At 43.9% G+C, this 25,355-nt stretch overlaps 2 protein-coding genes across 4 annotated transcripts in view; one reads left to right on the forward strand and one right to left on the reverse strand.

Annotated features, from left to right (window-relative positions):
• Nucleotides 1–4,440, reverse strand: part of LOC309385002 (homeobox protein SIX4-like) — a 29,128-nt gene extending 24,688 nt beyond the window's left edge. For both annotated transcript variants that reach the window (XR_014174141.1, XM_081939024.1), the window contains exon 1: nucleotides 674–4,440. Coding sequence is in view for 1 of the 2 variants with exons in the window: in XM_081939024.1 (XP_081795150.1) it covers nucleotides 674–1,590 (917 nt within the window). In the remaining variant the exon portion in view is untranslated. The remainder of the gene's footprint in view (nucleotides 1–673) is intronic.
• A 3,935-nt stretch (nucleotides 4,441–8,375) lies between these two features.
• Nucleotides 8,376–25,355, forward strand: part of MNAT1 (MNAT1 component of CDK activating kinase) — a 137,426-nt gene continuing 120,446 nt past the window's right edge. The window contains exon 1 of one of the 2 annotated variants that reach the window (XM_081934671.1): nucleotides 8,376–8,497. In XM_081934671.1, the coding sequence (XP_081790797.1) occupies nucleotides 8,391–8,497 (107 nt within the window). In that variant the 5' untranslated portion in view covers nucleotides 8,376–8,390. Of the gene's footprint in view, nucleotides 8,498–9,146; nucleotides 9,322–25,355 lie in introns of those variants that run through there. The other variant, XM_081934670.1, reaches the window with a different exon arrangement.

Raw genomic sequence — 25,355 nt, forward strand, 5'->3', positions numbered from 1 at the left:
ATATAAGAAGGTTCCGTAATGATGTCCTGCACTACAGGGATGTTGTTAGGTTTACCAAGAATATATAGGAAGCACTTTGAAATCCAGACCCCAGAAGGCAGAGGAAGAAATGGCATAAGCAAAGGAGGATTATCCCTCCAAGGAAAGGTGAAAGTCAAGAGGTAGAGAAGGTACCAGAAGAAATGAAAGGGGATGTAAACCGAAGGGAAGGGTGGAATTTACTAAACTCAAGAGGAGGATGAGGCTCATTGCCCAATCTCACTATGACTCCATCTGCTAACCCTGCAGGTCATTTCAGGCCCTCCTGGCTTTTAATAAGGCCTTAAAGCTTGGCCGTTTTCCCCCAGGAGGTTGTGGAGCCTGAGATCGCTTTGTCCAATCTAGCAGTGGAATGATTTTAGATGTTATTCTACACTGTTGTGTTTCTAACCTTCAGTCCGCTGCCTAGAGTCATTGTAGGGTAGAGGCAATAACAGAATTTGCTTAAACTTTCAAAGCTTAGTTGAGCAGAGATTCTGAACATGTGCAGCGAGTTTCCTTCCCTTCTCGAAGGAATTTACGAGGAGAATCTCCAGAAACATAAGTTGCTCTGCTTCCCGCCATGCCCCCCCCCCCCGGCCCCAGCTCTGATGGAAGTTTAAAAGGCTCCGGGGGGAACACGCGGCTCTCTCACCTTTTGGACTGCGGCTCCGCGGGGTTGCGATCCCGTTGCCGCCGGTTTTTGAACCAGTTGCTGACTTGCGTGAGCGAGAGGCCGGTGATCTTGGCCAAGTTGCGCTTCTCGGCCGGGGAAGGGTAGCGGTTCTGCTTGTAGAGCTCCTTGAGGGCATTGCGCGACTTCTCCTTAAAGCAGTAGACCGTCTCCTCGCCGTCCCAGATGGTGCGCGGCAGCGGGAACTTCCTGCGCAGGCGGTACTTGTCGACGGCGCCCAGGGGTCGGCCGCGGGCCCTCTCCGCCTCGCTGTAGCGCGCCTTGTACCAGAGCTCCTGCAGGAGAGGGTGGTTGGCGGCGTCGAAGCTGTGGCTCTCCAAAATCCCGTAGAGCTCGGCGTAGAGTCCCTGGTGGAAAGCCACCAGCGCCCGGGCTTTGAGCAGGCTCTCGTTGCCACGTAGCAGGTCGCTCTGGGGCAGGGACCACAAGAACCGGGCCAGGCGGTCTAGGTTCCCGCCTTGCTGCAAAGCCTCGCAGACGCAAGCGACGTGGTCCGGGGAGAACGCCAGCAGAGCCTGGGGCGAGGAGGAAGACGAGGACGACGACCGAGGCGAAGGCGAGGACAAGGGAGACGCGGCGGCGGCGGCAACGGCGCCGAGATTCCGCACCAAAAGTTCCGAGTGGAGTAGAACTTGACCCGCGACCCTACCGGCTGCTGCTTCCTCGTCCTCCTCGTCGTCCTCTTCTTCCCCGGCTCCTTCCTTCCTAGCAAAACGAGCCGCCGCCACTGCGAGACCAAAAGGCGGTGCAGAGGTGGGAGCCGAGCCTCCCGAGGTTACCTTCTCGGTCGCCCCGCCGCAGAACATTTCCAGGACGTTTTCTTGCTTGATCGTCGCCACCACGCTGGGAATCGCGGTGGTGGGAGAGGCAGAAGACATCTTCCACCCCCCCGGTCTGGGTTTGGTGTTAGGTGGAGGGGCTTCTCCCCCGGCTTTCTCCCCCCTTTTTTTCTTCCTTTACAACCCCCCTCCCCGGAAAGTGCTCACACACCCCTCCTGCCGCCGCCGCTCCTCCTCCTCCTCCTCCCGGACCGCCACCCGGCTGGCGTTTAGCTGATCAAGTTTCCCCTCCGCCACGTAGTAACCATTAAGACAGCTTGTTCTAGCAAAGCTCGTGTAAACGGATCGCAGTTTCTTCTCCCCCTTCTCCCCCACCCTCTAGCCGCTCTCCTCTCCCCCTCCTTTTCGCTCTTTCTTTCGTTCCTTCTTTCCCTCCCCAACGTGACTCCTCAGCGCTTCGCTCTCCTGCTACATATTCTTAATAGCACAAGCAGTCGGCTGCATTCGGGAGGGCTCGCTGATTGGCCGACTCCTATGGAGGGGGGCGGAGGATCCGGTGTTTCTATAGAAACCGTCAATCAACTCCTCCCTCTCCCTCGGCTTTACGCTCAACCCGACTTCCTCCTCCAAAATGTGAATACCTCTACCTGGAGGCTTCTGCTGCGCTTTGATTTGGCTTCGTGCTCTGGTTTCTCCCCGCTCCGGTTGCCAAACAAAATATTACAACTGATACCGTAAGCTGGTTGGTGTGGGCAATTTTGTTTTTACACTTTGTAGGAGAGACATTGTGAAACGCACGCGCGCACGATCCAACTTTGGGAATTTCCAAATGAATTAACTACTCAGGTTGGGCACTTCTGAATGGAGAGAACCGGTGTCGGCAGCAATGGGGTAGGAGATAGCAACTTCAGGTTGAACCAGACCAAAGACACGATGCGTGTTAGGATAATCAGCGGATTAAGGCTGCAACGCTGGTACTGAGTTTCAATTAACCCACGGGGACTTGCAGAAAATTGAAAGTTTGAGCGAGTTTACTTTGGAGAGGAGCCAGCTCGGTTTATTCACGCTATGATTGCAATCATTTGCATACTTGTCCGAGTTCAGTGGAACTTCAGATTGGACTGCAGCCTTAAACACGCACCTTTACCTTGGATTAAACTTTACTGAACTCAGTGGGACTTTCATTTGTAAATGCCTAGACTTGATCTGTTGCTTTTGTTATTTAAACAAAAAAGGATTCTTCTGCCCCCCACCCCCAAACAAGACGATTTTGGCAGATAACATCCAGATGTGTAAGCTTAGTTTCAGTACTAGAAGACAAGAATCCTACCTGGAAGTTAGGAACTTAACTCATTGGGATTTATCTCTAATCTCTTTTGTGCTTAGGATCCCAATGCAGTTTTAAACAATATTCATTCCCATAACAGTTGTATGAAGAAATGTAGTTTGTATATACCCATTTTACAGATGGCAACTGATGATGGAGAAAGATTTGTCAAGGATAGTTGTTTTTTCTGCACTTTAAAAAAAAAACTTTAGAGCAGGCTTAACTGGCTACTGCTATTAACTTTTCCTTAGATGCAAATTCTTCTGAGTTCAGATGTGCTTATTTCCAGATCAGCATTTGGTAGAATTATAACGTTCATTTCTCAGAAATATTGTTTATGGGACCAGAGCCACAGGAGTTCAATCTTTTTACATTTTTCTACCACAATGCCTTTAATTGTTTTGTAGGCAAAGAAATGGAAAGCCCTCCAATTATAAATCCCAATATTGCCCATGGTGTACCTGGCCTAAAACAAAGTTAGTATTAAATAAGTATAGGTGATAGCTACATATGAGTGAATGATAAAGAAATAATCAAGTATGAACAAAAGCATGTTCTGATATATTGAAACAGTAACTTGCTACAGAACAAATAGATTCCAAAGAATGGTAGGAAAGATCAACTTTCCACAGATGGATAAAGATTCCCATAATTCTGGGTGAGAATTGAAATCCAATACACCTAGAAGGCTCATGGGTATAAAAGGTGTAGGGTTGCTGGACTCTTTTAAATATTTTATATACAGACATCTGAATACATCTGAATACACAATTAAAACCAAATGACAATGACAAATCAATAAGATTGAGCATAATGTAGTTAAAGTACAAACACTTTTGTGATTGGATTCACAGAACACACTTAACTAGGGTGCATAAAGTCAAATCACTCCAAAGTAATGAATTTGGCTGGGGTTGGGGTTTTGGTGCTTTATAGTATACAAACTCAGCCCAGTTAGTTAGTGCATGGTTTGGTGTGTTGAACCAAACTTCCAAAACAGGGTATAGTAACAAAAATAAGAATATTGTATTGAACTAAGTAGCCATAAGCGTGTTTATTCAGATCAGGTCCTGTGCAGTTTCACATTTATTTCCAAAGGGAATGAACATGAGATTGCAGTCAAAAGTGTCATTGATGCAGTCTATTCAGAGTGGCTGAAAAGTCACTCCTACACCCAGGTACATGTGCAGAGGGTTGCAATGCAATTGGCAATAGAGCTCAAGTAATATAATGGCACTTCTGGCAAGTAAAGAAGGTAAATATTGTCAAAATGTTTGGGTGATTGCAAGCTTTGTCAGTCTCTGTTTTTCCAGGAAATTATCAATTACACTTTACTGTAAATTTCATCATTAATTTACAAAAGCAAACATTTCACCATTCAGTAGAATCAGGAACTAGTGGTAAAATCCTAATTGCTCTTCTAGGAAGGAGCAAGAAGACAGAGACGGATGGGAAAGATATAAACAAAGATTGTCTTGATACCAGAAAGAAGACTTCAGAGCAGCCTGAGCATTGTTGTCTCAGAATGATTGAGGATGTAACTCCAGCTTTCTGGAGGGTGCTGAGTTGAGAAGGGCAACTTGTGGAGTAGGATGAGATGGGATGATTGTTAATTTTACTATATTGTCTGGGCTCAATTCTCAGAATATTTCTTAATTCTGAAATGAATAATGCCAAGGATCAATACATTCTCCTAAACTTAGTGAATTTTAGACTTACTTTGGCTCTCCTGATGCTATTCTGCCTGCACTTTACCAAAAGTTTGTCTACCTTCAATGAAATTACAGCTCACTTTTACGTAGGTTTGCTCATTGGGAAGTCCCACTGATTTCAAGATTTCTAAACACAGATCAGTGTATTTAAGCTTTCAGCCTTACCCACTAACAAAATTTCCAAACTTGCTGTTTTTTACATAGTCTGGTCTATGGACATTTTCCAACTGCTGTACTGTAGCCATTTTTGACTGGATGATGGCCTACATGGCTCAATACATCAGGAAGGTACCAGCCTGAGGAAGCATAAGATAGAGAATGGATATTGAGTCTACATTACAAGAGTGTAATTGTAGGGCTATTTACTTAAGTGTAAATCCAATTAAGTCCATTGGATTTACTTCTGAGTAGGTGCAGGTGAGGGGATGATTCATCCAAAAGATGTTCTTGACAGATTTCTACAGGAACCACAGAAAATGAGAAGTCTGATATAGATTATTTTTTTCATGGGTTCTTTCCTATGGGGCTATTTCTGCAGTCTTTATATGATATCAAGCATTATCTTGTTTTAGAACACTTAGGAAGACCTATATTTACTCCACCTCCAGCTTCACAGACTAGGACAGGGGAATCAATAGATACAAATCTTCCTCTTCCATTGCTGGAATAGGCAACAATATTCCACAAGTGACACCATTGTATGCTATATGAGAGCACATCTCATTTAAGTTAGTGGGACTTGCCTCTGGGGAAACATCACAACACACACATTGGAGAATGCAATGTTAAAGTATGAAATTATTTCAAAACAACTGTTTAGATCCAAGTTATTAATTTCCTGGTTGGTATTGAGGGGGGAGGATCTTAATCTTCCATATCTGGTTTAATGCAGGTGTTTTGAGCATAGCTGCCAAGTCACACAACTTTTGCAGCTCTTCAGAAGGGCAATATTTATCTGAACTGGGACTTCAGGGTCTTTACTAATTTATGAGTCTCAGGTCAGACCAGGCATTTTCTAGATTTAGGTAGAATTATAGATTGAATTATATTTATAAGCTGCCCAGGGTCTCTTAGCAGTGAGACAGGTGGCAATAAATTTAATACATAATTCTTTTCCACATAGTGTGGAAGGAAATCTGAATCAAGATAGAAAAGCTCTGAAATGTATCTCTCTCTGTAAATGGAAACTCTTTCTTTCTAGGGTGATCCGGGTGGATTGAATCTGTTACCCCTCATAATAATAACAAGCTGCATTTGCACTTCTCAATTGACTTTGGAGACAGTCCCCGCAATAGGGCTTTGTTGTAGTGAGGCAATAGGGATAGGAAGCACAGTCCCATTGGCCACCTCCTGATCAGAAAGGGGTCACCTTCACACAAGCTGGGTTCAATCTTAGCCTGCCTTTACATTACACTTGAATGGTTTAATGAGCCCCAGACCGCATGTTATCATACACGGTCGGGATCACAGCAACACCTGGTCTAAAAAGAAGTGTGGTTGGTTTGTGGTTCAATAGAAACATCCCACTTTTGAGATGTGGCTACAAACCAGTTCAATAGAAGGCTGTTGCGTGATGATCATCTGCATATTCCAGGGTCCTTTGTATTCAACGTCCTACATAACACGCAAGCCTCGCATTCGTAATACTTCTGTAACTTGACCGGAGTGATCTTGTAACCTGCCTGGAGATGTCTCTGCCAGCGCGGAGCCGGAAAACAAAATTAAATCCGAGTTAGTGGCTTTGGGGAAACCCTTTTACATAATGGTTATTCCGGTTTAGAGCAGAATGGTCGCTCAGAAGCAACCGGGACTGACTGAGACGAGTTTCCTTTTCCACACGTCTGGCTCCGGGGATGCTGAATGGAAATGGACGGAGGGATAGTCGAATGGCTCAGTCACTGTCAGTCATTTGCAGGCAGCCGAATGCCCTGTTTACATCAGGGAAATTAGATCTGGGAACCTCCAGGCAAATACAGACAAGGCAGGCAGAACCACCGACTTGGTAGTTAGGCATGCGCCCCCCCACCCCCTCGGGCTTTCAGTCTTGAGGAAATGAAAGCAGAGCCCCTTTTGGTCCGCTGGAGGTTCAGCGGCTGGAACTCCTCAGGGTACTGAATCTGCCCACCAGAGGGGCAGCTGGTAGGGAGCTGCTATTCACTGCATACTGAGTTAGAGCAAGCCCTAAATGGCAGCAAGGAAATTGAGATAACTTTGATGCCCCTTTCAACGGCCATCCGGAGTTTTGGAGCTCAGTGCAGCGCAATTTACGTGGCTAGTTTTTGTACAGGCGCAAGTCCGGGCATCGGAACAATTGTGGTAAGGGACGGAGCGGGGGGGATGGAGGTCTGAAGCTAGAAATCTACGTTCGCCTCGATCCCGGAACGCCTCCACTCGAAATTGCCCCGAACAGACACTGGCTGACGGAATCGCAACCAGTACGATTCTCTTACTTAGAGCTAGGCAGCCCTAGACCGTAACAGTCGACTTGGATGTCAGTGCGATGGACAGCTACCTCTAAACTTTTACAATTATTTGTATGTGTGTTGTACACACACACATATATACACACATGTGTACACATACATAGACACATATGCACACACATATATATGTTTGTATATGTATACACACACACACACACAAATTTCAGTTTACTGTCATGGACGTCATCTTAACTTTGTTGATTATATCCCTAATTTATCAAATCAGTTATATGTCTATGTCTATTTCTATAATTGTCTTGATGTCTACATGGTGCGTCATTCCATACGAATCCAAGCTTATTCTACAGTCAGAGTTCAATGTGATGTCAGAAGCCACCCCATAAATTCAAAAAGAAAACTCAAATTAGATACAGGATGCGTCTAAGTGGGTACACTTTTCAATTAGATTTATTTCAGTGGAAACTGATGAGCTGTACGATCCTTTACTTTTAAGAAGAGTTCCAGAATATTGGAATGAATTAGACTTAATGCTGGGGATGACCCTTTGACTCAATGGCCCCAAGCACATCTATACATCAATCTTCCATTCGCCTGACCTCAAAGAGAGACTCACAGCTGTATTAACTAACTTTGGGGTTTCAGAGATATACGCTTGCACAGTGAGAATCTTCACTCAGAAACTGCCAGGAATATTCCAGTATTTGAGGGGCTGCCACAAAGAAGAGGGAGTCAAATTATTCTCCAAAGTGGGGGGGGGGGGAGGACAAGGAACAATGGTTGGGAACTTTATCAAAGACAGAAGCAATCTAGAATTAAGGAGAAACTTCCTTACAGTGAGGACCAATTAACCAGTTGCCTTCAGAAATCGTGGGCACTCCATCACTTGAGATTTTAAAGAAGAGACTAGACAGTCACTTGTCTGAAATGATATAGGTTCTTCTGCTTGAATAGGGGGCTGGGCTAGAGGACCTCCAAGGTCCCTTCCAGCTCTCTTCTATGTGTCCCTCAAAAAGGGTAGGTGAGGCATCTTTTGCTGCAAATAATGGGACATGAGTATGAAGTCAATTCCTTTCCTTTTCCACCACCATCACTTGCACATCATCAGCATCTGGATACTTCCCTGGCTCGAAAATAAATGCCAATGTCATTACCAATTTCATTTAGTCCTCCAAGGCAAAACACTGATAGACTAACAGCCTGATCCCTATATACCGGTAGGTTTCCTCAGAAGTAAATTTGAGCTAGGACAAATGACCACGTTCATTTAATCCAGATAAGCTCACATGAAGGAACCTTGGGTCTCGTTCTTTATGCATACTTATTGAATAAATATTTATGTGCCTCTCTTCCAGTAAGATTTCGTAAAACGTTATTAAACGAAGCAAAGTTTGCTTTTGAGTCGTGCTGACTGATCTAATGCAGCTTTTCTTGAACATTGACTTCGACTGCGAGTGTCTGCAAAACTGGTTTCCAATACGATCCTTGAGAGCCGCCCTAGACCACAATAGCCGACAACGACTTGGGTAAATACTATTGAAATCGACGGGCTATGTTTACGAAGGACGTACCGTGTTAGGTAAAATGGAAATAAGTGGTAGGAACCCATCAACAGGCTTCAGGTTTAATTCAGAGATATTTGAGGGGGAATAAATGCTATTCAATGCAGTGCGACTTATGTCTGAATAATGTTATGTATAAGATCTTGTTGGAAGGATGCGATCCAATGCTCGCTCACTGAAGACACTGAGGCTTCACATTGGGATGATATTATATACCGAATTGGGGAGCATATTGCACTGTTATTTTATGGCTTTCCTATTGCTGTTGCGGCTACTGTCTCTAGTAGTTCCTGCAAGCCCCGCGGGAAAGGAATCGTCTCGTCTGAACCGATGTTACTCTAATTGTAAGCGCTGAAGCTTTTTTATTTTATTTTAAGGAAATAAATAAACCGAATGAATAGAAGTTACTTCCGAGTAAGCACGGATAACAGTGTTATACATCAAATACCTCCTGAAGAATTTCGCTTCAATTCGCCCCCCCCACTCACCCCCCCCCCCGCTTTTCACCCGCTCTCCTCTTTTCAAAGCACACATAAAATAATTAGCAAAGGGCGCAAAGACTTTTTTCTCTGTTGCACAGCGGAACGATTCTTCCCCTCGCCGGAGAGCCAGACGGACGTTTTTAAAGGGCGGACGCCGTGTTTCTGGAACGAGGGTGGCGGCGGATCCGGCGGCAAATTTAGTCGGAAGATTCTCGCCATGGATGACCAAGGTTGCCCCCGGTGCAAGACCACCAAATACAGGAACCCTTCCCTCAAGCTGATGGTCAACGTTTGCGGGCACACGCTGTAAGTGTCTCTGGCTTGCAGAGGAGCGGTGGGAGAAAGGCAGGAAGCTCCGCTGTTAGGGCTTGGAGTCTCCGCAGAAACTGAGGATGGGAAAGCCTGTTTCAAAAGCTAACATAGGTCTGGAACAGAGGTCTTCAAACTTGGCAACTTTAAGACTTGTGGACTTCAACTCCCAGAATTCTCCAGCCAGCTGGCTGGAGAATTCTGGGAGTTGAAGTCCATAAGTCTTAAAGTTGCCAAGTTTGGGGACCCCTGCTCTAGAAGTTACACTCTAGGCACCTCCTTTATTATCTAGAGATGATGGAAATAGGCTGCAGTGAGAGAAATGTAATTTTTCAGGTGTTTAAAGGTCATAAGCCCTAGAGGAGTTTTAAACAATACAGAGGATTTCAGAGGATCTCTCTGCAATAAAAAACATTGAAAGGTCTTGCAATGTTAAATGTATTTATTATTGTACTGTGTTTCTCCGAAAACAGGACAGGGTCTTATTGTCTTTTGACCTTCAAAATAAGCGCTTGGCCTTATTTTTGGGGAGGTTTTATTATTTTTGAGGTGCAGTAGGCAGCGAGCGTGGTCACCTCTTGGCTGCTGCTGTGTTGCAATATTTTCGGAGAGGACTTATTTTTTTGGGGGGGGGGAGGGCTTATTTTACTGCATGCACTCAAAACCCGATTGGGTTTATCATCTGGGGAGGTCTTATTTTCAGGGAAACAGGGTAATGGTGAGATGTTTGTGTTTTGGTTAAGGCCAACCTGACTCTATTCCTTTTTTGTTGGTGTATAAGATGTAAGTGTAGCTGCATGTTGTACCAGTTGAACATAATCATTTTTTACTGTGCTTCTCTTCAATCCACTCTGAAGAATGTTTATTGTTTCTTCAGCATAACACCCACTTTCTAGAGTGCTACTGTTTTTATGTAGGCATCATTTGAAGCCAAAGAAATGTATGGCTGAAGGTGGTAGATAATTTCTAACAGGTGTGAAATACATTTTTGCCTACTGGATTTGAAAGGAATAGAATAGAATATAACTTTATTACGGTCATAGACCAGCAATAGACATCACTGTTTACAATATATTTAAACATAATACTGGCATTAATAGTGGATAATAACATCCCCTATTCAAAGGAGACATTGGTTATGGACTCCTTAGTGCTTTCTGAGTTTGCTTGCTTGCTATTTATAGATATTTCATTATTTGATCAGGTAACATCATCAGAGCATGGGATTTGCTGCCTGTTTATATACAGTAACTTGCCCTGCCTTGTTGATGGAGGCGTGTTTTGCTCCTTGGCAGGTCCTTGATTGGGATATTGTACTCTGCTTCACTGCTTGTCCTTTATTAATCCTTGCTTTCTGGGTATTGATTGCTGTGGAGGATATGTTCCGACCCTTTTGTTTTCTTTTTAGTTTTTTGTATTTTCTCTTTTGAATGGTGTGTAAAAGTGGTTTATACGAAGGATTGCATTTCTTTTTCTGGAATTTGTATCAAGTCAAGTCAATGTTTATTACTGTCAAAGGTGCCAAGTTACAACATCCCAGATAAATGGTGGTCCAGCCTCTACTTGAACTCATCCAGTGATCAGCCTTGAATGTTGTGTTGTTACATTCTTCAGCCTTTGCTCCCAGCAAATACCACAGCCCATGACCTGATGAGTTTCATCAGTAAATATTTATTTCATTTTTAGATAGTAATATGTTGGTAATGATCATGTCTGTCCACATTCTGATAGAGGGTAATTTCATATTCTCTCCCTTTAGGGATCTATTTGTCTCCTGTTCTGCATCCCTCTTTTTTACCTCTCAGATTCAGAATTGTTTTCCCTGTCAGGACCTAGACACTGTTTCTGGGTTCCAGAAGTGCAGAATATCTTCTATGTTTCTTCCCTCTGTAACTCTAGGAAGGTTCCCTTTGCATCCACTGTCAGATTTATGAACTGAAAAAAACCTTTCTTCTTTCTCAGAAGCTAATATAAGGCTATTCACTGTTTTGGTCCTTTGATTTTTTTCTGCAAGGACTACAGTACTACAATTTTTCATATATTCAGTTATATGTGAAATTATTTTCAAGCTGGAGCACGAGCATAAGCATTACAGGTCATACTTTCAGATTTCTCCTCCATTTATCTCTGTCTTTGCTTATTGGGGAATTATTAGTAGAAAGTTTACTTATTCCTGAGCATGGGGAAGACACAGAAGAAGAACACAGCTGCACAGAGTTGATACAGTGCTCTAAAAGAGAAAGGTGAGAACCAGGGCTGTCAATTTGACTACAGTAATGCAGATAATCGCTAGATAGTAGCAAAGAAATATTATTATCTAGCAGTTGTCCAGATTTATGAAGTCCAATTTTGTGGAAAGCAAAGGCAGCATATGGCTAATTTCATTGATGTAGTGCAACCAAGAATTCTTTGTCAAGTGCATAGTGCTGTTTTAAGCTAGATTTAGTTAAATTTACTTTTCTCATATTTTCTGTCTAACTCTTTTGCTCAGTATTACATACTGTTTTCCAGAGCTATGCATAACATTGCCTATCTTGAAAGAGAGTCATATGATGGTGTGTATATATCTGCATATCCTTAGGGGATAAGAGCTGCAGTTGAAGTCATTTAAAAGGCAATCATGCTGCGGAAGGTATTTAACTATATCAAATATAATGAGTGAAACTTTCTGGTAAATATTATGAATGAATGAGTCTGTGTGAGCATTTGCAGATTGGATCATAGAGGAAAGATTACTCATGTTAAGTGAAAATATATTTTAAAATACAATCAAAATACCGCTTTCTACTTTTTTATCCTTTTTATTATATTAAAAAAAACTATTGTAATAATTTTCAAAATGTAATTTTCAAAATAAGACATGAGCTGTTAAACTTTTTCTGTTCTTTATCTCTTTGCTACTAATGTGGTGAATCCATATTTTTGAAGCACAGAACCCGAATAGAGGTAAATTAATTAATCAGTTAAAGGTTTTTATGATGTTGAATGCATGCATGTAGGAAGTTATTATTGAATTGAGAAATTCGGCTCTCTACTAAGATTCTGGAGTGATTGCTTTTGCTTTTATTTATATTGTGCTATACATAATATTTTAAAAATGCAGCAAGACAGGTTTTTGTCCCAAGGAATAGGAGTAATAAAAGGGGAAAAACCCCCACAGAGGAATAAAGTGGTTGACATGGCTAAATAATTTCAGTTGTTTATGTTTAGGGTTTATTGCAACTTAAAAGACAATAGTTCATTGGTGAGCTAATTGCTCCTTGAGCTGGGAGGTTACTCTGCAAAGGGGAATCACAATAGGTCATTGATAGACATACTGTTATATAGAAGGACTCAAGTTTGATTTTGTCTGCTTCTATCTTAAAGGATCAGGGAGTAAATGATTAGGAAGATCTCTGCCTGATTCCTGGACTGTTGTTACCAATAAATACTGCTGGGCTGGATAAAGAAAAAGTACATTTCTCTATCAGGGGCTGCTGTGTAGGAAGCTGTGAGTTCTGAGGGTAGTACGTTTTACTCTTCCTTAATTGCTTGCTTACTTACTTATTCAGCCAATTTGTACTTTGTTTTTCAGTCCAACTGAATATTAAAGGTGGCTAAAAGAATCTTCAAATGCAAAGTACAAAAAATACAAAAGCATTTTAAATCCAGTTCTATAAAGACGAACAGGTAAAGATTGGGTGAAATAAATGTGTTTTGTCTGCTATTTTAAACGTAGAGAGATTGGTGTTAAATGCGTTGCTGTAGGGATATCTCTTACTTGCTTGACAAATGGTGTGTGTGTCTTCAAAAGGAGCCTTCCTGCAGATATTAATCTTTTCTTGAGTGTAAGCATGCCTGCCATACTTTGAGAAAGGAAAAAAAAAGTACTTCAGCTATATCCCTTGAAGGTCAAACACCCTGCCAGCAAAAGCAGATGCAGCACTATTGTTTTCAGCAAAGCTGTATCAGCTGCAAATATGATCCAGAGAGAGGGATGCAGTTTTTATGATGTACAGTTTTAAAAATAGAAAATTGGATTGCTTTTACATCCCCTTTAGCCCTCTATGGCTTCAGATTAGGAAAAGGATTTCACACTACAGTTATGTCTTAAATGCAGAATAGATATTTTTGGCCCACTATAATAGTGGTGCTGAAGACAAATAACTTTTGCTGAGAGATCATCAAGGCCTGATTTTATTTTGTCTGATAAACTTGGGTGAAATTTTACAGCAGCAACTGATTAGGTTAAGATCTAAATTGGAATTTTTATTTCAAAAAAAGCCATCTTGGGAGCTTTTTAAACTATATTTACTTATGCAACCTTATTAACTCCTCTGGAATCTCTGTAATAGTATACAAGTAGTCCTTGATTTATGACCACAATTAGAACCAGAACTTCTGTCTTAACTTCATTATATGAACCATCAGGCGAACGTGCCTGATTTTACAACTATTTTTGCTGCAGTTGTTAAGCATATCACAGGGTTGTGAAGTGAATCTGGATTGCTTGTGGAAAGTCCTTTGGGAAGATTGTATATGGTGAGGCTGTGGCTGTTGTAAATACACGTTGCTTACCAAATTTTGATGATGTGACTGTGGAGATGCTCTTAAGTGTGAGGACTATTCACTTTTTTACATGCCACTGTACAGTTGCTAAATGATTGTTCATAAGTTGAGGACTACTTTGCAATGTTCTCACCCTCATAGTATGTTCAATAAAGGAATAGTGTTGGTGTACACAAAAGGGCTGCAACCTGTCATTATTGGGGAGAGCTGCTTATGAAACTTGAAGTTGGGTAAATATTGATGATTACTTAAAGGAGGTTTATTTGATTTACGCTTTTTAAAAAGTAAAAAAGTATCATTGAAACCAATCTGAAACCTATGTAAAAGCCCAACCCAAAAGAAAGGTAGACTCTTGCACGCTGGACATAATGGAAATTTTCAGACACAGTCCATTCAATCCAACTTGTTTGGACATAATGGGAGCAAGCTAGAATGGCAGAATTATTCATGTATTATTGTCTGTCCGTTGAATATGGAATAACAAATTATAAAAAAAGATGGCTGCCAAAGTTCATCTGATAACAAATGTTTCCATTTATATTTTTAATTAAATTTATCTGCTGCCCTACTTCCAGTGACTCTCCTGGCTAGGACTAAAGAAGAAATGCTCTCTTTGAAAACAGGAGCCCAGAAGTCAATATACCCCCTTGAGTGCACATTAAAGTATCAATAAAGAAGAGTAGCTCAGGTTGAGATGAGGGATCCTTAGAGCCCTCTGAGCTTGGTTGTTTTCTTACACAGGTTTCATTACCCAAACTAGGTAACACAGGGGTGTCCAAACTTGGGAACTTTAAGACTTGTGGACTTCAACTCCCAGAATTCCCCAGCCAGCATGGCTGGCTGGGGAATTCTGGGAGTTGAAGTCCACAAGTCTTAAAGTTCCCAAGTTTGGATACCCCTGAGGTAACATGAACAGTGCTCTGATGATGTTACCTACTTTGGGTAATGAAATCAAGCTCAGAAAGCTCCAAGGACCCCTCACATTAAGGAATTCATATCCTTTTGTATTGTTGTCATTGTAAAAAAAAACATTTGAGATTCCTAAGAATATATGGTCATTTATAGCTATGCTTTTTTACTCTAGTATTAGAATATGGAGCTACCTAATATTAACAGATAATTCAAAAGATACAAAGAACATAATTTATTGCAATGTATATTAATATATAGAATTAGTTCTCACCAACCCTATTGATCTGATTCATCAAATTTTATAAGTAAAAAAAATTGTTACCTTAGAAACTTAAGAGGCATACTTTATTTGTTGCTGCACTTGCCTCTTTAAAATCCCCCTCATATATGGAACTAAGCTTGTTGTCCTTTTGTGACAAGACCTGACTTGTTCAATTGGCATTGGGCTATGATAGTTTATGAGCCCACTAATACTGTCTACTTTAAGCCTGGTTTTGTCCCTGATGTGGTTGCTTTATTGTGCGATCTTTTCTTTATCCGTTGTCTTAATCTTTGTAAAACCATTCAGATTTGTTGGATGAGTGAGCAGTCTTAAAAATGGAATAATACTACTTGCCATGCAATATTAATCCATAATAATAGTTGAATTAATTGAATCAATAACTTTATGGAGGTCATACATAAGCAGTGGGCTTGGTCACAATGATTTATTTACTTATTTAATAATTTTTTATAGCTGCCCATCTACCACAAATAACTCTGGCAGTGAACAAGATAAAAACCAAGAATTAAAATTTAAATTGAACAGAAACCTATATTTTAAGAAATGGCATCTTATTAAATGCTAATTAATCATGTGAGAGCTTTTACCACTCTATTCCGGAAGGTAACAAGCTGGCTATTATAGGAAAATATAGAATACATTAAAAGAGTATTTATTTAGAAGTGTCTTGAATTGGGTCTGCCAAGAGATATTCTTAAATCGATTTTCATCTTTTGACTAAAATGTGACCTCTCAGCATTGAAAATTAGTCTTGAATTACTCATAAAATCTTAAGAGTTATTGCAGCTTATTTAGTCTATTAATTCTAAACAGCAGCTAACTGCAGGAATTCATATTAAAATATCCCTGATAATGTAGTTGAATACTTGTATCAAAGGTAAGCTCATGACCTCTTTCAATAATTGGTTCTATTAGAACCAATACCTATAATTTTATCCTACATTATTTATAGTAGTATGGTAGTATTAGTAAGAATTCCTATTTCCCCCCCTAACATTCAGCTGGAATCTTCTTTCCTGTAACTTAAGACAATTATTCTACAATATCTCCTGCCTTTTTTGGAAGATAGCGGAAAAATATATTTGATACCCTTTTTAATACAAGAACATTGCTGTTGTGTCCTTCCTCTTCTTTAGACCAGGCCAAGTTTTCAAATTTTCTTCATAAGCTTTCAGTTTCCTGATGGTTCTTGCCCTTCTTTGAAGCTGTTCCAATGTTTCTGAATTGTTTTTAAAGCCCCACACCTGACAAAATGTTCAAGTTGTGGCCTGACTAATGCAGAATTAAGTGGAACAATCTTTTCTGATTTGGAAACTATGCTTTGCTTTTTATTCATCCTAAATTGCTTTTGCTTTTTTTTTCTATAGCTCATCAAACTGCTGACTCATATTCACCTTGTGATCAAGTATAATTCCAAGGTCTTTTTTTCATTCAAGGCCAATGTTTCTATTTCCAAAGTCAGGAATTTTGCCTTTGCTTCAGTTTTATGTTTTTTTTTTCAACCTTTCTTTAATTCAACAAGAGTGTTTAGAAGTTTAGTTTTATTTTCTAAGGCATTGACTATTTTATGTGAATAGCAGATTAGATAAGCATTCCATCCATTTTATCCAATTAATTAATAGAATGATGGCGATCGCACATATTTATCTATTAGAGAGTATCCCTCTTCCAAGTTGGTCTTGCATCATCAGTTATGAGCAATGATTTCCAGTCTGATTGTAAATAGAGTGAAAACTTCTAACTCATGTTTCATGCTCAGTTTTTTAGTTTAGTCTCAGTGTGATCCTAGTCTGCATTTTACAGCTTAGTACTTTATAGTTTATCTTATTTATAGTCAACATAAATCTTGTATTAGAAGGTGAACTTAGATCAGTGCTTCATTGATCATAGAAAGGCTTTTCAATAAGGTCAAACTATGGAATGTGATTATAAAAATGAGAATTCCACAACATCTAATAGTCCTCATGAGAAATCTATATATAGACCAGGAGCCCCACTATGGACCAAGCATAATGAAACAGACTGGCTCCAGGTTGCCAGAGAAATTAGATGACTGCACACTTTCCCCTTATTTAATCATTCTATATGCTGAATATAAAGAGAAGCTGAATTGAAAGAACATAAGCATGATTTAAAACTGGAGGAAAGAAAAATCAATCTGCATTATGCCGATTACAGTACTCCGACAGCTGAAAATGCATAGGATCTCAAAGCTCTAGTAAGAAAATTCAAAGACCATAGTTTTTTTTTCTCAAAAAAGGAATAAAATTAATATAAAGATAACCTAATTAATGACAATAGCCTTAGACCAGGCTAATAACCAAGCTAATGCAACCTGTCTTATAATTGATAATCAAAGAGGTACTTTAGGTAGCTTCTGCCTTTTAGGGTAAACTATTGATAGTAAAAGAACAAGCAGACAAGAAATAGGAAATGAGAGTTGAAATTTGAAGAAGCAGGAAAGAGTATTGACATTTCTGAACTTCGTTGGAGAATACTCCCGAGAATACTGTGGACAGCCAAGAAAACAAAATAATGCATTATTAAACAAATCAACCCAAAAAGTCTCACTTGAGACACAAATGTCCACATGTTCTCAGCCTTTATATAACTTACTAAGGAAGTTCAAGAAATGAGATAAAGTTAGTTGGCAAAATTATTGCATAGTTCTGGTTATCTCTGTATTGTTTTCATGGGACTTATAAATCAGCTGGGTCATAAAGTTATCTGGAAACTTTGGCTTTGAAATTGTTTTTTGAGGAGGGAGACAAGGATAAGATTAAGTTGTCCTTCAATTATCTATTCCTCCATCTTCATCCTCTAAAGATAATACATAAAGGCTTGGCCAGGTCCTCAGCAAATTACTTTAGTATCCTGAGTTATGAATAATCTGGATCTGAAAATTTAAACACATTGAAAATAAATAGATATTCCCTGAGTATATTTCTGTCCGTCTCTAAAGCTTCAGTTTTGTCCTTTTGTTTTGTTTGGCACAATTGCCTGTTGGAACAAACATTCTTTCATCAGAAAAGACTGACCCAAAATAGGAATTGAATAGGTTTTTTTCTTGCTGCTCCCTGCATTTTTTAAACCCCGATTGAACATCTGGCTATATTGATTCATTTCTTTTCCTTTGCTTTTGATCATACCTAAAGAAGCCCTTTTTGTTTTTCTTATTGAGCAATATAATTACATCGTATGCATTAGTTTTTTTCTGACATTATCTTTATAATTCCGGCTCACCTATCTTTTATTCCTAGTTATCTGTTTTTAGACCCTATGTATATCCTTTTGTTTTCATAACTTCTCTAAACTTTTTGTACAATTCCATTCATTGTGCAGCTCTGTTCCATTTTTTTCTCCTTGTTGGAATTCTTTGCATTGGTCCTTTTAGTATCTCCTTTTTGGCAATTCCAACTCATCATAAACTCCTTTTCTCACTAACCTCTCCTGCCATGCAGTCTCATCTTAATTGTTTAGTGTGTTGGAATTTTTTAAAAAAATGTTACAGTTTAAATTTCCCTGAAAATCAGTCTTCTGCATTTCTTCACTCTGAAAAAAAGTGTCAGTGAGACAAATCAGAAATTTCCTGGAAGTGCCATGTTCAGCAGGAAGTTACTTCCCAACAATTGTTTGGGTAATTAAAGATCTATAATTTGCCTTTAGAAGTGTCCACATAGAATGGAATAGAATAACGGAGTTGGAAGGGACCTTGGAGGTCTTCTAATCCAACCTTAGACAGGAAACCCTATACCACTTCAGACAAATGGCTATCCAACACCTCCTTAAAAACATCCAGTGTTGGAGCATTTAAAACTTCTGGAGGCAAGTTGTTCCACTGATTAATTGTTCTATCAGGAAATTTCTCCTCAGTTCTAAGTTGCGTTTCTCCTTGATTAGTTTCTACTCATTGCTGCTTGTTCTACCCTCAGGTGCTTGGAGAATAGTTTGACTCCCTCTTCTTTGTGACAGCCCCTGAGATATTGGAACACTGCTATCCTGTCTCCCCTAGTCCTTCTTTTAATTAAACTAGACATACCCACTTCCTGCAACCGTTCCTCATATGTTTTAGCCTCCAGTCTCCTAATCATCTTGGTTGTTCTTCTCTGCACTCTTTCTAGAGTCTCCACATCTCTCTTACATTGTGCCGACCAAAACTGAATGCAGTTGATTATGCAGTTGGTATAACCAATATCATTGTTTGCTAAGTGTTGATATATACTAGGGATAGTGTTAGTTTCCATTTGTTAACATTTTTAACCTAGATTCTTGGTATAGTGCTACCAAGGTTTTTACTTGGATTCCTGAGTATGTTTGATTATGTTTAAAATACAAAATAATAAAAATAATATATTTTCCAGTAGAGTGGAGGGAGGGGTCACTGAAGGGTTATTACAGCCTGATTGGTCCATTTGACTGAGAAAAAACTTCTTAGCCTTCGGCTTCTCCCGTTGGCTCCCAGTTTCCTCTCAGTCAAGAAGGTCCTCAGACTATTGTTTGGTTCCCGGTGATTGTGAGTACTATATTGAGCAATTGGCTATTTCAAATTAAAGGAAATTATAGAATAGAAGAAGCTGTGCCCAGAGGGACATTTTCCTCTGTCCCAGATAAGCAGGGAGAGCCGCTTAGAGCAATCTCCTCGCATACCTATTTCCCATTCTGGGCCTTTTCTTCCCCCGGCTGATTCCTGGAGTCTCGGGCGTGCCTGGGGGCTTACAGCTTCCAACTCCTCCCCCGACGACCCATTGCTTCAAGTCGCAGCGCCGGCGGCCCTTTTTGCCGCGCGTGAAGACCGGCAAGCCCCTAACTCGGCCGCGTCGCCTCTCCCGAGTCGGCGGTGCTCTCGGCGGCGGCGCGAGCACAAGACCGGAGCGCCAGCAGCTCTTGCCGGGCGTGAAGACCGACGGCGAATCACACAGAGCTGCGTTCCTAATTGTTGGGTCGATTGGCCGTCTGAACGGCCGGGGAGGCAAGCGGCGGCGCGCGCGCCATTTTAACGGCTGCCTGAAGAAGATACGGCCGCAAATCAAGCCGGCGGCCATTTTGGACATGTGGCGGGCCCTGACTCACGGGCCTTAATGAAGGGGCACTACAGGCCCAAGCTGAGAGTCTCCACACCAGCGCCGGGCTCAGAGGCTACAAAGACTTCAAATCAACTTAACAAGCGCCTTCATCTGAGCACGTGAGTGGGGTGATGGCAGCGCGTTCTGAATCCGCTCAAACCGCGACCGCTCAGGCTCCAGAAGAGAAGTCAGGCCCCACAGCCCCAGCCAGGCCTCGGGCTTCTAGGCCTACTGCTGAGGATAGACACTCCAGAGCACTGCAAAGGGACGAGCTTAGGCGTTCCAGAGCTATTGAGAAAGCCATTGAGAGGGCAGAGAAGAAGAAGGCCAGGGATCCCAGACCTAGATCCAGATCTCCCAGGTCAGAGGCCCCTTGTCATTCCCCTTCTGTCAACAGGGGGTTCAGCCCTTCTTCTCCCTCTTCCTCTTCATCCAGATCAGTTAGGAGTGAAGGACGGGGGGCTTCACCCCCACCCCCAACTTCCCCTGGGACAGGGGGCTTGGATAGAAATGACCCATTAGAGGGCCCCTCTGCAGGCTCCTCCCGGGGTAGGAGGTCTCACAGGGATTCGATCCCCCATGACTATGATTCTGAATGGGACGAGGAGGATCTAGAACACCTCCCTGAAAATCTTAAAAGATTAATCTCTGCGGCCATTTCCAAGGGAATAGCTCAAAGGGACAGACCTTCCCGACATAGTAGGATTACTCCTTTCAGCAGGGCCAGGTCTAGAACTTCTTCTCCTTCCCTCATGAGCGAGGTCTCCTCTAGGGAGGAGGCCCGTTGTCAGGACGACTGGGGTTTCTCTGAGGAAGAGGATGCGGCCACTGATCAGCCCACCTCTTCCAACTTATTCATCCAGGCCATGTTTAAGCCCCTACTGAAGAAGGCTAGGAGAACCACCAAGGTGGGCACAGGGGACCCCACAGTGCCCCCGCCCAGGGATCCGGACATGGTGATGTTCTCAAACACGGCCACTAATAAAGAGGAGATCCCTGCTCCTCCACTGTTCTTGGAGGTAGCCACCAGTCAGTGGGCTAGGCCTTCAAATTTTTCTCCCCCTGGCAGCAATGACAGGCGGGCTTATAACATGGAAAAGACCTTCCTACAGGCCATCCAACTACCGGCCATAGATCAACCGATAGCTGCCCTGGTCTCGTCTTCCCCAGTGGTCTCGGGGGATGCCGCAGATAAGCTTAAGCCGGAGGATAAAAGGGCGGAGCTCACCCTGCGGAAAAATTACAAGGCTTCCGAATGGGCAATGCGGGCGGCGGCCGCCGCCTCGTATTTTAATCGCACGACCGTTATGTGGCTCCGCCAACTCCAGGATCGTATCCCGATCCAGGATGATCGCATCCATCAGGATTTAACTAAAATTATGGCGGCCTGCCAGTATTCAGCCGACGCAACCCTGGATGCGATGCGATTCGGCTCCAGCGCCTTAGCTACTTCTGTGGCCGCTCGCTGGCTCCTTTGGCTTAGAAATTGGCAGATCGATAATAAAGCCAAATGGGACTTAATAGCTGCCCCCTTTGCGGGTCCCAATCTATTTGGGTCTGCTCTAGACCCGATCTTGGTGGAGAATAAAGACAAGAAAAAGGTGATGCCCACCTCCACCAAGAAGTCCGACACACGTAGTCACCCGTATCGCAGGCCTTCCTTCAGGACTTATGACAGGGAGCAGGAGCCCCGTTTTCAGCAGTACAGACAGGATAGGCAGTACAACAGGCAGGGTTTTCAGGACCGCCCCAGGTACCAGTCCCAATCCAAACGGCCCTTTCGCGGGGGGGGGGCGGCCGCCCCTTCCGCAGGGGGAAATGACTCGAACCCGAGTCATCCCATAGGCGGCCGTCTGACTCTGTATGCGGACAAGTGGGACCAGATCACATCAGACGGGTGGGTCCGAGCGACCATTCGCCACGGCCTAAGACTAGAGTTCCTCTCCTACCCTCCGAGACGCTTCAGAACATTCTCCCCATCCTGGGATCCGGAACGTCGTCGTCTCATGGACCTCGCCGTCTCACACCTTCTGGAAATCAGAGCGGTGGAGGTCGTTCCGGAGCCGGAGAGGGGGCGGGGCTACTATTCAAATCTCTTTGTAGTCCCGAAGACCTCGGGGGGTTGGAGGGCGATCCTCGACCTGAAGCGCCTGAATCAGTATCTAGTTTACAGGCGCTTCAAGATGGCCTCCCTAAAGTCAATCCTGCAGGGCATTCGAAAGGGGGATTTCATGGCCTCGGTAGATCTGACGGAGGCCTATCTTCATATCCCCATTTTCCGGGCTCACCGTCAATTCCTGAGGTTCTCCCACAAAGGCCAGCATTACCAGTACCGGGCCCTTCCATTCGGCCTGGCCTCGGCCCCTCGGACGTTCACCAAGGTCCTGGCAGCCCTGGCTGCATACCTGAGATCCATTCCGGTCAGACTCCAGTGTTACCTGGACGACGTCCTAGTGCAGGCAGGGTCCCTCCCCAGGGCCAAAGCAGACCTCCAGCTGACCATCCAATGGCTCCAGACACTAGGTTTCTCAGTAAACTTTCCCAAGAGTCATCTATCCCCATCCAGACAGATTCTGCATCTAGGGACAGTAATAGATTCCGAGTCAGGGAGGGTTCGCCTGTCCCCAGACCGCCTGACCAGTCTGACACAATTGATCACGTCCATCAGGACAAAAAGGTCCGTTTCCACCCTGACCTTATCCCGACTCCTGGGGAAGATGGTATCCTGTATAGGGATAGTCCCCTGGGCCCGTCTACATCTGCGTCCCCTCCAGTGGGCCTTGATACCAGCCCAAAGGAGAATGTTGAGCAACTCTCTACGACCGCTTCGCTTAACGCCAGAAGTGAGATGCTCGCTCAAGTGGTGGATGTCCCCAGCATTGCGACAGGGGGCCTCTATTTGGGAGCCGGAGAGAGTACAAGTCACGACGGACGCGAGCCTTTACGGCTGGGGGGCCGTGATGGGGTCCGACATGGCCCAGGGACGTTGGACTGCCTCGGACCTCAGACACAATATAAATTGGCTCGAACTCAAGGCCGTGAGACTGGCCCTCCGAACTTTCCACCGCCGGCTGCAGGGGCGACACGTCCTCCTGCTTACGGACAATGTAGCGACGAAAGCTCATGTCAACCGGCAAGGGGGGACTCACTCCCGAGCCCTGTGGCAGGAGGCGCAGACATTAGGCCTATGGGCGGAGAGACACTTGGCCTCCATTACGGCGGAACATATTTCGGGGGACTCCAACCACCAGGCAGACTGGTTGAGCCGGGCGACTCTGGACAACGGCAAGTGGCGGCTGGACCCAGAGTTGTTTCGGAAGATTTGCCTCAAATTCGGCAACCCCCTTGTAGACCTGTTTGCCTCCCCCGGCAACGCACAGCTGCCGAGATTTTTCACCAGATTCAAGACTCCAGCAGCAGAAGGAGCGGATGCTCTCAGAACCCGGTGGCCTCCGGGTCTCCTCTACGCCTTCCCCCCCCTTCCCCTCATTCCCAGAACCATTCGGAAGGTAGTCACAGAGAGGGCTTATGTCATCCTATTAGCCCCATATTGGCCGAGGAGACCATGGTTCGCGGACCTGGTCCAGCTCGCTGTCACAGACCCCTGGAGGATTCCGCCAGAAGAGGTAGTCCTGTGTCAGGGGGTCTTAGTTCACCCAGAGCCGCAGTGGCTGCATCTGACCGCGTGGCTCTTGAAAGGGGATTACTGAAGGGGAGGAAGTTGTCATCAGGGGTCATAGCTACCTTGGAGGCAGCTAGGAGACCGTCCACAATTAGAATCTATAACGCCACCTGGTCGGCCTTCGCGAAGTGGTGTAGCCCCAGGGGGGTGGATCCAGCTAGGGCCACGGTTCCGGACGTTTTAGAGTTTCTCCAAAAAGGATTACAGGACGGGTTGTCCCATAATACGCTTAGGCGACAGGTAGCTGCCCTTTCCACTATATTGGGAGGAGAGGGCTCCTCTACCCTCTCTCGTTCCCCTCTGGTGAAGAGGTTCCTTAAAGGGGCGGCCAACATCCGCCCGCCTCCCGTTCATAGGTTCCCTACCTGGGATCTTACCCTCGTCCTGAAGGCGCTGATGGGTTCTCCCTTTGAGCCGCTCAGGTCAGTTCACATGCGCCTCCTCTCGCTGAAGGTAGTATTTTTAGTGGCCATTACATTGGCCAGGCGTATTTCTGAATTGGGGGCCCTTTCGGTACGAAGTGACCTTTGTATGATTCACCAGGACAGGGTGGTTCTGCGCCTGGATCCTTCGTTCATCCCGAAGGTGAACACCCTGTTTCATAGGGCCCAGGAAATTGTCCTTCTGAATTTTTGCCCCAATCCAACAAGGGAGAGAGAGCAGGCGTGGCATCGGTTGGATGTACGCAGGGCCCTCCGTATTTATCTAAAGCGGACGGAGGGCATTCGTAGGACCGAGGCGCTGTTTGTCTCGTTTCACCCGAGCTCCTTAGGTAAAAAGGTCCCGTCTTCAACTATTGGGAGGTGGATCAGGTTGGCCATTGTTGAGGCTTACGGAGCCTCGGGAAAATCCCCCCCCCCTCGGGGATCACGGCTCACTCCACTCGTAGTGCGGCCTCCTCAGCGGCCTGGGCCACAAGGGCACCTTTTGAGGACATCTGTCGCGCGGCCACCTGGGCCTCCCCTACTCCCTTCATAAAACACTACCGCCTGGACTCTTATGCCTCGGCTGAGGCGTCCTTTGGGCGGAGGGTTCTCCAGTGGGTGGCGGCCGATCCTCCCCCTGGGACCCAGTCTCCCCTCCCTGGGACGTAGCGTGGGTATGTCCCTTCAGTGACCCCTCCCTCCACTCTACTGGAAAAAGAACGTTGGTCTTACCTGAACGTTTTTTTCGGGAGAGTGGAGGGAGGGGTCACTTTCCCGCCCTAGGTAGATAGACAGGGTCCGGGAGGGGTAGGATCGGGTGGCCCTGGGCGGCTTTCCCTTGTCTTCTTACATCATGCAGACGCTGACCTGACATCGCGGAAACTGGGAGCCAACGGGAGAAGCCGAAGGCTAAGAAGTTTTCTCTCAGTCTAATGGACCAATCAGGCTGTAATAACCCTTCAGTGACCCCTCCCTCCACTCTCCCGAAAAAAACGTTCAGGTAAGACCAACATTCTTTTTACAAGCAATTTTTCCTCCCTTTCTATTGCTTATGTTGCTGTTTTACAGATTTAATCCTTTAGATACTGTATTCCAATAATGGGAGCAATCACATCAAT

The sequence above is a fragment of the Natrix helvetica genome (genome assembly GCF_964273705.1).
Source record: "Natrix helvetica genome assembly, chromosome: 1".
In the NCBI taxonomy this organism is placed as follows: domain Eukaryota; kingdom Metazoa; phylum Chordata; class Lepidosauria; order Squamata; family Natricidae; genus Natrix; species Natrix helvetica.